Below are 13469 nucleotides of genomic sequence, written 5' to 3' on the forward strand. Positions count from 1 at the left end.
CTCCTCAGCTTTCCTGTAGGCCACCTTTAAGTACTTGAAGGCCACTGTAACATCTACCTGGAGCCTTTTCTTCTCCAGGCTAGTTAACTCCAGCTCCCCTAGCTTGTCTTCGTAGGAGTGGTGCTTCAGCCTTCTGATCACCTCCATGGCCCTCCTCTGGACCTGCTCTAACAGGTCTATCTCTTTCTTATGCTGGGGGCCCCTTAGCCAAACACAGCACTCGAGGCGGGATCTCACAAGAGCAGAGCAGAGGCGGACAATCAGCTCCCTCACCCTGCTGGCCATGCTGGTTTTGATGCAGCCCAAGATATGGTTGGCTTTTTCTGGGCTGCATGCACATCTTGCTGACTCATGTTGAGCTTTTCATCCACCAGTCCAAGTCCTTCTCTGTGGTTCTCATCTCTGTCCACTCATCACCCTGCCTATATTCGTGCTTGGGGTTGCACCAGCCCAGGTGCAGGACCTTGTGTTTGGCCTTGCTGACTGTCATGAGGTTCTCCCAGGCCTGTCCAGGTCCCTCTGGATGGCATCTCTTGCCTCCAGCGTGTTGACTGCACCACACAGCTCGGTGTCATCCGTAGCTTGCTGAGAGTGCGCTCAGTCCCACTGCCCATGTCACTGACAAAGGTGTTAGACAGCGCCTGTCCCAGACTGACCCCTGAGGAACACTGCTCGTCACTGGTCTCCACCTGGACATGGAGCCATTGCCTGTGAGTCTTGGAGTGCGACCAGCCCACCAGTTCCTTACCCACTGAGATATCCATCTGTCAGATCCATGGTTCTTCATTTTAGAGAGGTCCTGGGCAACCTGCTCTAGTTGGCCCTTGTTGAAGAGGGAGTCTGAACCAGGTGACCTCCAGAAGTTTCTTACAGCCTCATCCATTCAGTTATTCTTTGATAGAGGGGTTGAGCTATTGTGTAGGTAGAAGACATTTTTTTATTTTTACCGAAGCTACTGAGCTTCCTGTTCTCTAGCAGTGTGGCTGTGTTCTCATTGCAGAAGCAAGGCCAGGTGGTTGTAGTTCGTTCTGAACATGGCTTATAGACCGCACATCATGATGTGGTTTCTCACTTTTTTTTTTTTTTCAATTTATTGTATACTTTATTCACAGGAAGGAGAAGGTGAAATATAAGCGTGGTAAAAGAATGACAAGGGGAGAGAGGAGCTAAAAAAAAAAAAAAAAAGACAACTTTGGCAATTGAGCTGTGGTATTGCAGTCTTAATGCCAGAGCTAACAACCTCTTCCATCCATTTAAATTTGCTATCCTCTTTTGTTCCGAATTTTCCCCTCTCATGGCCTGCTAGACCTGCTAGCAGTTTTCTTGCTTCTTTGTTCCATTCTATCAGACAGACCAGCTCATGACAATAAAAAACATGTGTGAGGCCTCAGAACCTCCTCTTGCTTGGCTGCTGTATGCTTGACCCTTCCTAATAGTGTGATCGTACACATCTTGTGACTGAAGTGTGCATGTCCAGTTGTATTACAGTACTTGGAATCAGTCTTGAATATGAGCTTAAACTGAAGTATCTTTAAGAGAAATGATGTGTTTTGTGTTTACCATGAGTAGCTTGTTGTTTGTATGTATATGATTACCGTGGGGGAACGAGAATTTAGCTTTGAGCTCTGTTACTATGTCTTGTGGTAACTTGTTTGTGCATGCATGGTCTCAGCAGTAATGGAAGGCTTTGAAAATGTTTTTGAAGGTCACTCTAGGAAATTCAAGCTGTAAATATTTCTCTCTTTTTTTTTTTGTTTGTTACTAGAATCCCATAGTTAACTTTGAACAGCCAGTGCACCTGGAGAAGTGGTTTCCTCGTCAGCTGATCAGAAGCAAAAGAGAAGAAATCCGAGACCTGATCTTGCAACTGCACTTTCAACAGCACAGTGGCAGCAGTAGCTAATAATTGAATCAGTCAGATTTGATTCACCTAGCAAAGATGTTGCTGTATGAAGTAACTAGAACTCTGCTTAGCAGAATTTGGGCTCTTTCTCCCTTGCAAGGAAGAAAAAAATTACCACAAGAAGTATTTTGTTTGTTTGTTGTATATTTATTTAAAGAATTATTATAATTTGGATGCAGTTGTGGGCTGAAAAGAGAATGTTGTAGATAAGTGTAAATATGTAAGTTAAAGCTAATACATGTAAGTTGTTAACTGATTTTTTTACTTGGAGTATGAAAATGTGTACAGGTATGTGCCACAAAGATGTAAAAATATTTTGATCTTTTGGAGCCTGTTCTTTGTAATTCTACTTAAACATAGCTCAGAGCTGGATGAGCACGTAGGAGTCAGGCCTGAAGACAGGATTTTGACCCTATTAGACTGTGTCTCTACTTTGCAGTTCGTACAGATAGAATGAATACTATGTATTGTTTTAATTTAAGTATCTGATATTGACTCTTTTTAGAGCTGTATTTTTTTTAGTTTGTTTTCTGATTACATACAGAAATAGTCTGCATGTTTCAGAATATTCTGCTGAGATTTGAGACTGCTGGGTTTTGATTTTTTTCCTCCCTGAGCATTTTCATCATAAAAATTGATTTCAGTGAATTGAAGACATTTGCTAGAGAGTGAGATCTGAAATCTTTTAAAGCCAGAAGTAGACTCTTCTGAATGTCTTCTGTGATTTTTTTTATGTCAAATTATAGAAATCTTGCTCTAAAAGTACATGCTGGTACAATACATGTAGGCAATAGTTTTTACTCTTCTTTGCCTTATTTTTGGGAATTATTCCTGTGAATATCAAGGCATCATTTGCATTAAAAAGGCAAGTAGATTGTGGCTCAATAAGTTTGAGATACTTCACTGAAAGCCTGTTTTTATTTAGAAAGGACATTATTACATATAATATCTTGAAGACATTACATTTATGTATTAGACAAACAGGATTTATACTTTGCTCAGGAGAATTGAGTAAAGATGCCCAAATGTTCAAGTGTTTGAACTCAGGACTTGATTTGATAAACTAGCACAAGTTTATCGTGGTCTACATATAGACTTACGTAGTTTTTCTCAGACAGTGATCATGGAAAACTTTAATAACATTTTGATATGTGCACGCTTTTTTTCTGTAGTTACTACACGATAGAAGGTGGCTGTTTTAAGAGGATGCTTTCTCCTATTCCTCACTGTAAGTAACTTTGTATCATAGTAAGCTTCAGAAGAACCATGTTGCAGAGAACCACCAAAACCACCTTGTGTCATAAGCGTATCTTCAAAACCAGAGATGTTAAAGCTGGAGGTAGGCTAGAGAGTAAAAATAAAAATTTAGGGCAACCCAAAGGTGTGGGCAATTTTATGGTATCACAGAATTCTCAGGGCCCTTTCCCTCACGGCAACTCCAATACCTAATGTTTGGAAAATCCAGTCATTATTTCAGGTTCTGTACTGTCATCCAAAAAAAAAAAAAGAAAAAAAAAGACAAAAACCAGCATTGTTTCTCAAACCAGGAAGCATTCCTTCTGGAGAATAGAAACAATTTTAAAACCTAATTTGCTGAGTGCAGTTACTTCATGTATAACTGTGGGCAGCCTAGTTCAATTACCTTGTGTTTTTGACTTAGTTTTTGCTTTAATTCTGTATCCTTATCACTACCCCCCACCAATATCTGTCCCTCTCATCCCAGAGTTTTTGTGACTTAGATCCAATAAATCTCATCACCACCATTACTTACATGGATAATCTTTGTATTTATTATAAAGAGATAAATGATAAAATGCAGAAATGTGTACCCTTTCTCTACACCTTTTCAATTGATGAATATATTCAACGTTCCCTTACTACAAATACTTTGGACTTTTCTTACGGTATAATTAGTTTATATCATGAAGCAATATTTGTTCTCTTTTAGATTGACTGGTTTATAGATATTTAAAAACAAAAGTTATGTATACACTTTTCTAAATTGATTTTGTAACAGTAAAGGATTACCTTTGTAGATTGATGTTAGATACGTGCTATGCGAATGCCAATACATTTGATATTAAAATCTCCAGAAGTTGCTGAACACGACTGTCAACCATTCTTTTCCCTTCTGCCACAAATAACTGGTGAGCTAAGCGTAAGATAGTTCATCTTACTGCATTTAAGGTATGTACTTAGTATGTCTCTCTTAATTCAAATTTGTTTCAAAGTGATTATTTGCTCTGCAGTCCTTAAAAAGGCACACAGCTAGTTCACAGTGTTTGTGGCAAGCAAGTCTGTTTTTTGGCTTGTCAGACATAGTTTTCTGTAGTCTTTTCAGTTTTCTGCTTAACAGTGTGGACAGCCTGAGTGATAGTTGGGGAAATGCCTGGATCCAACAGCCTCAGCCCACATTGTTCCAGCCATAAGCATTTAACAGATAACGTGAATACTAGAAGTGTTCATGGGACAAGTTGTACCCCATGTACCTTTGTTGGTGGCTTTTGTTTGTTTGTTTGCTTTTTTGTTTGCTTGTTTGTTTCTTTTTAATTGCTAGAACTCTCTAGAGATAACTTCTGGCAGTGCTCTTTTATGCGGAGTACTGGACAGACTCAGGGCTCTTTGTACACATCTGTGTCTCCATTTCCTGTATCAATCCCTGTTTAACTGAAATGGTAGAGTGGTGTGATACTTAAAAGCAAACCAATCTTTGTAGGGCTCTTTAATGTATACTTTGCAATTTGTTTTCAATTGTACTCATGAAATATTAAACATAGCTAAAAGAAACTGCTACGATCTGGCTGTGTGGGACCTGAAACTGGCTTCCATAAAGAGATCTGACTCATGGAGTTTGATTTAGGGTACTGTTGGCAAGTGTGACAAAAGAAACAAGGCTGAAGAGAAATAACTTGTAGGAAATAAATCTTCCAGGAAAAATATATATACAAAAAAAAAACAAAAAAAACACAAAACAACAACTGCTTTTCATCAGGCACTGGAGGACTGAATCATGAAAACGTGAGTGTACTTTAAAAGGTATCTGTCAACTGGCAGGCATAGATTCACAGCAATCTCTCTCTCTTTCTGGGACTCCCCTCCTGGGATTTGACCCTGAAATGAGGTCACAATACTCAGTAAGTACTATACCTTACAAAATTACGAAGACTCAAAAGTCTTCTACAGTGGCAACACACTTGTCTTGGTTGTGAAGGGAGTTGTAATATTTCCTCTGGCAACCCCTTCCAAAAAAAAATAAAAATAGAAGGACTCATAGGTTTCTAGATTTAAAAGCAAGAATTGTAGAATGAGACATGGAAGATCTCAAAAGAGCAAAAAATGCTTCTGTTGATGATCAAATAAAACCAAGACGAACAGCAATAAATCTGTCCAGGAGGATTGAAATGGGAAACACCAAAGATGAAGCACAGGCATGGGGATCACCTTAGACTGTCGAATAAGGTAAGATGTATTCACCTGATTCAGAAAAGGAGGAATGCTAGAAATAAGTTTATATATTATGGACAGAGTAAATAATGAAGTGTTAGATTACTTCAGTTGACCTCACTTCTTGATTTTTCTTGTCCAAATATTTTACAATACTAGATGATGGAAGAGGTGGTAGTAGGACAAGCAGTGCTGGGCTGATCTGCTCAGCTGGAAGGCTAAGCAGCCTCGGGCCGTGCTTATTCTTGGGACATGGTTCACCAGAGAGCTCCTGCTACCAGGGACACAAGCAAAAGGCAGTCATGGAGAAACGCTGGCAACAGCAAGCACAGAAACCTAATGAGTGAAAAGACTTAGTCTAACCTGATTGTCTCGGCTAAACTGATCAGGAATTTTGCTGGAGAATCCTGTCACATACCATGAAGTCGCTTGCTGTAGTGCAGGCACAGGAGACAATTTGTAATCTTGGTGTCACGCTGTTTTCCTGAAAAACAGGGAGCTTTTAAGCCATCATGCAACCCCTTGTTAGAAGTATTTAATTAAGGTATACTTTCATCTTGTGTTGTTTAGCTACAGATGGATGGATTTAGCTTTTTGAATAAAGTGTATCTGAAAAACTAAAATTTAAACTATGTGCATTATAGCAGAATTTCAGGACTGTTATCCTGTAAAGTACTATGAATTGGATAATCACATCTGTTACATATCCTTTTCAGAAATACAGTGTTAGAAAATTGGCTTTTTATTATCAGAGGTGTTGACAGGACCTTGGTCTTTACTTTCTCCTCTTTTTACCAGCAAGAATATACTTTTCCTAAATACTTTTGAACAGATGCAATCTGGCTGATGGAAATGAAGAATTAACAGTATACTTACGCAACATATTTCTCTAAAGGTCCTAGCCAAATCAAGGGAGGCATTCATTTTTAAGGGTTACTTTGAGAAATTTATTCCATTTTGCTTTTTTTAATAAACTTTAAATGATGATTATGCTTTCTTAGCTATGCATTTTGCTGTCATAAAGGCTTAGAAGGAGATTTGTAGCTGTTGCAAATTCAAATTGCAGTGCTGAAATCAGCATTGACTATAAAATTGATGCTTTGAACTAATACAAAAAAAAATGAAATTAAATGTTTAGAATACTTTGTCACGCAGAGGCTGACATAGCCGTACCATGAAAAGCTATTACATTTTGACAGAGAGATAAAGCAGGTAGTTTTTATACTATCCAAATTCTGATTGCGTTTGAGTACTTTGTTGCTGAAAAAGCCAGCAACACTAAATATGAAAACTCTCCAGGAAAGCTTTGTACTATTTTTCATACTCTTACTCAAGCTCACACATTCTGAGAATGTTTTCTAAATGGATTAGTTACCATGCTTTCTTTAGGTGAGTTAGCCTCTGCCTTTGTAAATATGTAAAGTAATTCTAGTCTTGATCATTTGCATTTTCCCAGGGTAATGGAAGCAATGGCAGTCATGACATTGAAAGCACCCACATCTGCAGAGGATTAAAGAACGGCTGGTGTGTGTTGCTGAATCCAACATTGTAGTACAGGTACCCAAGCTAGCCTCAAAAGTTTATGGGCAGGAAAGCAGGATTGTTCCTGTGCCTCACCTCAGAGGGACTGTTCAATTTACAGTTTTGGTGTGGTGTAGTGTGCGTGTACTGCTGCTGCCAGTTGTGTAGCTAGCTTAACAGAGCCAGCCAGGGTAAAGAGTGCTGGTCTGATGTATCTGAAATGTCTGATTCTAAGAAAACTGTTCGAGGGTGTCGGAGCAGCTCAGTGGTTTAATATAAAGTGTAGTTTAGTAGTTTTGTGGAAAAAGGAAAAGCATTCTTTTTGGTATCGAAAATACCAGCTAAAGTCTGTTAGATGTCATAAGACAGAGTTTAAAAGGGTGGTTTCCTTTGATTCCTGTGAGTGTCCTGTTTGTAATGTCAGGGATTATCAGTGTTACCTGAATCATTAAGAGTTCAGCAGAGCAGCCAGAACAGAGGAGTCAGCACTGTATACTTCAGGAGCCCTGTGCTATTGCTCAGCAGACCATCATCTGGGAAGCCTTGGGAATATTTATGCAAAACCACTGCCCAAAAGTCACCTCAGTGAAACCAGCTGTTAGCTCAGATACATCTGAATGCAGTATCCAGCTAGTTCCAAGTAATGCCACCCAGGAGGCAGCCCTGACATGTTTTTTGTAGTGGTGTGAATGCTGCCTGCCATTGCGGGTTGGCCTCAGTACACGTTTCCACAAGGAGCTGACGCCTGGACAGGAGGGAGCTGAGAGAGCTGCTGCTTTCCTACACCCTGTGTCCTCTCTGCAGCTCTTCTTAACTGATCGCCTCTTCAGGTATCAGCACAAATCTGTTCTTAATGCTCATCTCAGATTATATCTGAACAGAAATGAAAGAGTCGCGATTTGCCCTGATTTTATCCTGGGGGAAGCAGATGTTGTGGGATGCAAAAAGCAGTGGGGTAGCAGCACAAGATTGCCTGCTTTAGCACGGACTCAGGCAGCAGGGCTGTGTTACCTCTGTCACCAGCAGAAACCTACGGAAAGATTGTTTCAGTCTTACCCACATACGCATCATTGCTAAAGCCAGTTGCTGCATTTTTAGATACATATAATTGTACAAGCAAAAGATAAAGCTCACTGAGACCTGCTGGAGAGTAGCGTGCTCACATTGATGTTTTGTGGTCAGCTGGATTTTAAAAATGGACAGAAATTGAAGGGCCAAGGCAAAAACATGGTTAATTAAGTGTGAAAGGTGCTGTCCTTGTTTGGACTGTCGGTTAATGGTATGACAAGCTCTGGTAAAGAGCTTAGCTGGCCAGATTAAAATTAAAAAATTGTCTCAGTCCATCTGCTAGCTCCAAGGCATTTACTTCCATCACCTTTCCTTGTTTCTTCACTGAAGTGGAATACTCTCCTTGAAAAGATCATTCCCAGGATGTCTTCTTTTTTTACCTAATGTTTTTTCCAAAGATAACTAACTATATGTGACATCAAGACATTTTCAAGAAGGGCAGTGTGCTTGGTTGTTTCAAGGAGACGTTAAAGACAACAGCTCTTTGCTAAAAGGGATTTTATTTTCATCTTTGCCTATTGGTTTTTGGACACAAATAACTATGTTTGCCTTCATTTGGAAAATCTCTCTCTTTCTTTTGGTTTTGGGAGTGATTAAAGGAGATCTTCAAACAGTTGCAGGTAATGCAGAAATCTTCTTTATATGCTTGTTTTCAAGGTTCTACCCTAATATAGCAGTGTGTAGAAATAAAAATGTCTCTTAATTGAACTGAAGGAGGATAATACAGAAAAACATTTGTTCAAATCTGTGCTGTGATATCTATGTAGATACGGAGTTGTTAGAGTGATTTCCAAAAGAGATGACTGTTGTTTTAAGAGCAGAGTGTAGGTACAAGATGCAAGTTTTCCCAACTTTGAGAGACTTTAATAATGATAAGCGAGTTTTCTATTTGGTGCTTTTTTCTTTAGTAATTTTGTATTAAACCAAAAACAACAACAACAACAAATCTTCTGTTTCCTCTACGTGGACAATGAAGATGTGTCAGTTTGGGTAAAGATTGGAGTTCTGCCTTAGTGACCTTGTTTGATGTTCCCTTCTCCCTCCAACATACCATCTGGTCGTGACCTTCTGCTTTAGAGCTGATTATTAATTTAGCATCAAAATAATCATCATCTTTTGGTCATCAGAGTCAAAGGTGCTATTGACTTTGAAGTTGCAGAATGAAGTCATAATCTGTAGGGTGAAAAATGGTGTACAATTGCTACTGTTCTTTCTGTAATTAATTATTAATTTTGATTCTTTTTCAGTTGTTTTCTGGGGAAACAGTTGAAGCAGAAAGGTTGCATTCACTAATTTCAGATCAGCTGTCTGTGGAGGTTAGATAATTAGATGGTCAGACTAAAACTAAATAGACACATTCTCCCCTGTGCTCTAAAGTTTCCTTTGAAGTGACGTGGAACAATTCACATGAGAGGAAATTTTAAAAGAGCTAAAAAGCTAAACCCCTTTTTTTCCTCCCCCACTCCCTCCCCTGCAGTTAAGTAGGTACCTGTCAAATGATGATAGAAGATGAACTTGCTTTCTGTCAGTTCAGGCAGCTTTCTTCATGCATAGGTTATAAGTGTGGAAAGAATGTATGGAATAAGGGGGCTTTTACATTAACTATATCTTCCATTCCCCGCCCTGAAACTTTCAAGCACATGCTTATTGACACGTATAGTCCCACTGGCTTAAGCCAAATCGCAAAAGGGAAGTTAAACACAAAACATCAGCATTCACAGGGCTAGGGCGTGTTATTATTTGATGGGATACTGTAAAAGAAGTGAACTTTGTTTATAATAGTGCGGTCATATGGTCATATGGATAGCTTTTGGCTTGTTAACAGAAAAAAACAGTTATGTCCTTCAGAGATCGGAGCGATGGCATTAAGATACATATGATTGCATCTGAGAAATTTGTATGTGGTTTCAATTTTACAGCAGAAGAAAAACAAGCTAAAGATGGAAATCAAGCTTCACCAACCCCTCAGCTCAGTGTCTGGCAGTTAGTGAGCCCTTCTCTGCCTCCTGAGTTGAAAAAGCGTAATGGCATGGTGGAGGCTGAACAGGTCAACAAGCTGTTTCGAAGGAAGCGGTCCATTCTGTTTCCCAGCGGAGTTAAGATCTGCCCCGATGAATCTATTGAGCAGGCTATTGCCAACCACCTGAAATACTTCAGACTCAGAGGTAAGTGAGCATGAAGATCATACAGCTCTTTGGAAACTGATAGCATTTATTTGTAATAAAAAATAGATGAAACTTTTAAACATAATGCCATGCAATAGGAAATGCATTATTACACACAAAAAAAATAAAAAAAATCTTCTGTGACAATCTTCCTTATGACAGTTGTTCTGAGCTGGTTTTTTTTAAATCACTTTCTGGCTACACTCATATCATAAAAACTCTCAGTCCCTGATATCAGTTAACATTTAATTGTTGTTAATAGTTGTTCAACCTTTCTCATAGAACAACTTGAATGCTCAGAAAAATGGGCACTAGGTACAAGTCAGCTAAATGGCAAAGCTGATAGTTTTTATTTAGTGTTTTTGAAGTGCTAGTAGAACTCAGAAAGGGATCTTTCAGAAAAGAGTCAAGTCAGAGACATTGGTCTCTCATGCACGTGACTTTTGGCTGTGGCTGGCTGTTCTCTTGCCTAGAAAGCCAATCTCGTGTGTCAGGCTGTGGTGTAACAGAGCTGAGGCCTTTGTTTTAAGATACAGAAGCTGGTGTGAAAGAGTTTGTTCTGAAAATCTGAAATATTCTCAGTAACAGCCTCTTTCGTGAGTTGGGATATTACAGCGGTGTGATGTATCTTAACAGTCCTGTCTGAGATGATTGGAATAAAGTGCTTTCTGGCATTTGTGGATCTCTGTAGAGTAGTATTCAAACACATTACTGCATCTTACAATGTTCTCCCATAGTCTATTGGTTAAACAGGGAAGAGCTGCGCTCACTTAAAGGTGGAGGAAACACCTTCAGAGATGTGTTTTTGCATTTCTAATTAACATTTATTACAATGTAATAGATGTAACTTAGTTTTTTGTTTTGTTTTGTTTTTTAAGAAAAAATTGAAAAAGGTCATACTGCCTTTTGTGCCCCCATTGCTGTTATGTTTATGTCATCATACTAATGTCATCGATGACATTAAATCACTGATCATCGATGACTAAATCACTTTGACCAATAATTCTACCCTACACGACTTGCCTAAGGCCTTCCGCAAAGCCTGAGATGAGGCAGGGTGTTGAGCCTGTAATCTCTGTGTCCCACACCTCCACCTTGAGTGCTGGATCAGCCTTTCTGCTCGCTAGATGAATGCCTCTCTCTCTCAGCCGTCACAAGATGAAAGCCATTCTATCACTTCGGGGCTGTGGGAGCCCTGTTTGCAGACTTGTCTTTTCAGCACGAGCTGTGGTAATGATGCTACGCTCTGAGTGAAAATTCCTCTTTCCAAATAAAGTTCCGGAGGCCTGTATTAGTGTCAGTGTGCTACCATACAGGGACTTAAAGAGACAGTTTTGAGCAAATGGGCTGATCTTTACAGCTCTGGGACATTTGTATTGTATTGTTATTTGGATTAATGATATTGCATTGCTTTGATCATGTTGGGCATTTAAAATTACAGCTGGACTAAAGTGACAGAAAATGATGTCTGTAGAGAGGTCTGTTTACGGTCCAGTGCAAAAAGAAGCAAATTCCTAGCTTCTTTTATTGCCAGTGTCTAGGAATTAGTTTTACTTTGCTCTGGTAAAGTCTCCCTTGAGCCACAGTATATATGCATCTAGGCCTAGCAAAGGTATTTGAAGTATATTTGAGTCAGCTGGGCTTTTTGTTTTCTTTTTGTCTGTTGAGACACGTCTTCTTCTGAGGCCTGTTGGAGATGGGAGGTTTGGCTTCATGTAGTTTGAATCATGCATTCTGTATTTCTCCTCCCTTCAGAGCAGTGAAAAACAATTAAAACCAGGAGTTACTGAGTGTCTGTGTAAAAGTAAACATAAAGAACGTATTTGGAGAGCAAAGTGGAATTATGTGGGATCAGAGCCGCATCCAAAGATCGACTTGTGCCCAGCCTGATTGAGACATTGACATTGATCATGCAGCTTGACAGGTTTTGCAAGCGTCTTGTTTATGTCTGTTCAGTAGCACTCAGCTGTTGTTTTGCTCCAAATGGATCCCTGCGATGTACTTTGACTGCAGTCACCCCTCAATTATATGTGATATAGGAGTGTAGGCAAATACCAAGTAAGCAAAAGTCTGAGTGATAGTAAAGAAAAAAAAATCTGTAAATTAGGTTGTAAAAGCTTATTTAAAACTTAATGATCCTAGGTTGAACCAAAGGTCCACCTAGGCTTTCGTTCTGCTTTCCTACGGGACTTCTGGCTTCCACAGTCCTCAATGACTTCTTGAGCAGAGATGCTTTGTTCACCCTTAGCATGTTAAACTTTTGAAAAAGATCTCTACAAGAGAGAGAATTATAATTAGCAACAAGTCTGGCAAGGCCTGGTTCAAGCAACCTGTCATATTCATTCTGTTAGCAGCAATACACTGCATCATAGCTATTTGGTTAATCACATCCTGAGTAAATGCACCTGAGGTAAGTGAGAGCTGATGGTGCTGTTACTTTTTTTCATAAAATCACAGAATGGTTTGAGTTGGAAGGGACCTCAAAGCCCATCCAGTTCCAGCCCCCTGCCATGGGCAGGGACCCCTCCCACCAGCCCAGGCTGCCCAAAGCCCCATCCGGCCTGGCTTTGGACACCTCCAGGGATGAGGTATCCACAGCTTCTTTGGACAGCCTGTTCCAAAGCTCCATCACACTCACAGTGAAGAATTTTGTTTGATCTAAAGCTCCCCTCTTTGAATTTAAAGCCATTAGCCCTTGTCCCATCACTACACCCCCTGACAAAGAGTCCCTCCCCAGCTCTCCTGCAGGCCCCCTTTAGGTACTAGAAGGTTGCTATAAGGTTTCTGAAGAGCCTTCTCTTCTCCAGGCTGAACAACCCCAATTCCCAATTGTTGGGAATTGGCTTCAATTCAGCTTCAATCAGCCTGTCTTCCCGGGAGAGCTGGTCCAGCCCTGATCATCTTCATGGCCCTCCTCTGGACCTGCTCTAATAGGTCTATCTCTTTCTCATGCTGGGGGCCCTAGATCTGAACACAGCACCCTTGGTGGGGTCTCAGGAGAGCAGAGCAGAGGGGGGCAGTCACCTCCCTCGCCCATAAACTTGCTGAGGGTGCGCTCAGTCCCACAGCCCATGTCAAAGGTGTTAAACAGTGCCTGCCCCAGACTGACCCCTGAGGAACACTGCTCGTCACTGGTCTCCACCTGGGCATGGAGCCATTGCCTGCGAGTCTTGGAGTGCGACCAGCCCACCAAGCCGTTACCCACTGAGTTGTCCATCTGTCAAATCCATGGTTCTTCATTTTAGAGACACAGATGTCATATGGGACAGTGTCAAATACTGTGCACAAGTCCAGATAGACAACAAAGCTGTTTCTTGAGTGTTCTCAAATTATATACCAGCTTTTTCTTGGAAATACATTTTTCCTAG

General features: G+C 40.2%; 2 protein-coding genes across 7 annotated transcripts in view; both read left to right on the forward strand.

The window, feature by feature from the left end:
- Positions 1–3854, forward strand: part of SENP7 (SUMO specific peptidase 7) — a 44356-nt gene extending 40502 nt beyond the window's left edge. For all 6 annotated transcript variants that reach the window (XM_084292383.1, XM_084292386.1, XM_084292387.1 and 3 more), the window contains one exon: positions 1766–3854. In XM_084292383.1, coding sequence (XP_084148509.1) covers positions 1766–1903 — 138 coding nt within the window. In that variant the 3' untranslated portion in view covers positions 1904–3854. The remainder of the gene's footprint in view (positions 1–1765) is intronic.
- A 4623-nt stretch (positions 3855–8477) lies between these two features.
- Positions 8478–13469, forward strand: part of IMPG2 (interphotoreceptor matrix proteoglycan 2) — a gene marked incomplete at both ends in the record, with an annotated part of 53944 nt that continues 48952 nt past the window's right edge. The window contains 2 exons of the mRNA XM_084286165.1: positions 8478–8556; positions 9856–10101. Of these exons, the coding sequence (XP_084142291.1) occupies positions 8478–8556; positions 9856–10101 (325 nt within the window). The remainder of the gene's footprint in view (positions 8557–9855; positions 10102–13469) is intronic.

Source organism: Netta rufina (genome assembly GCF_964035555.1).
Source record: "Netta rufina genome assembly, chromosome: 1".
NCBI classification, from domain to species: domain Eukaryota; kingdom Metazoa; phylum Chordata; class Aves; order Anseriformes; family Anatidae; genus Netta; species Netta rufina.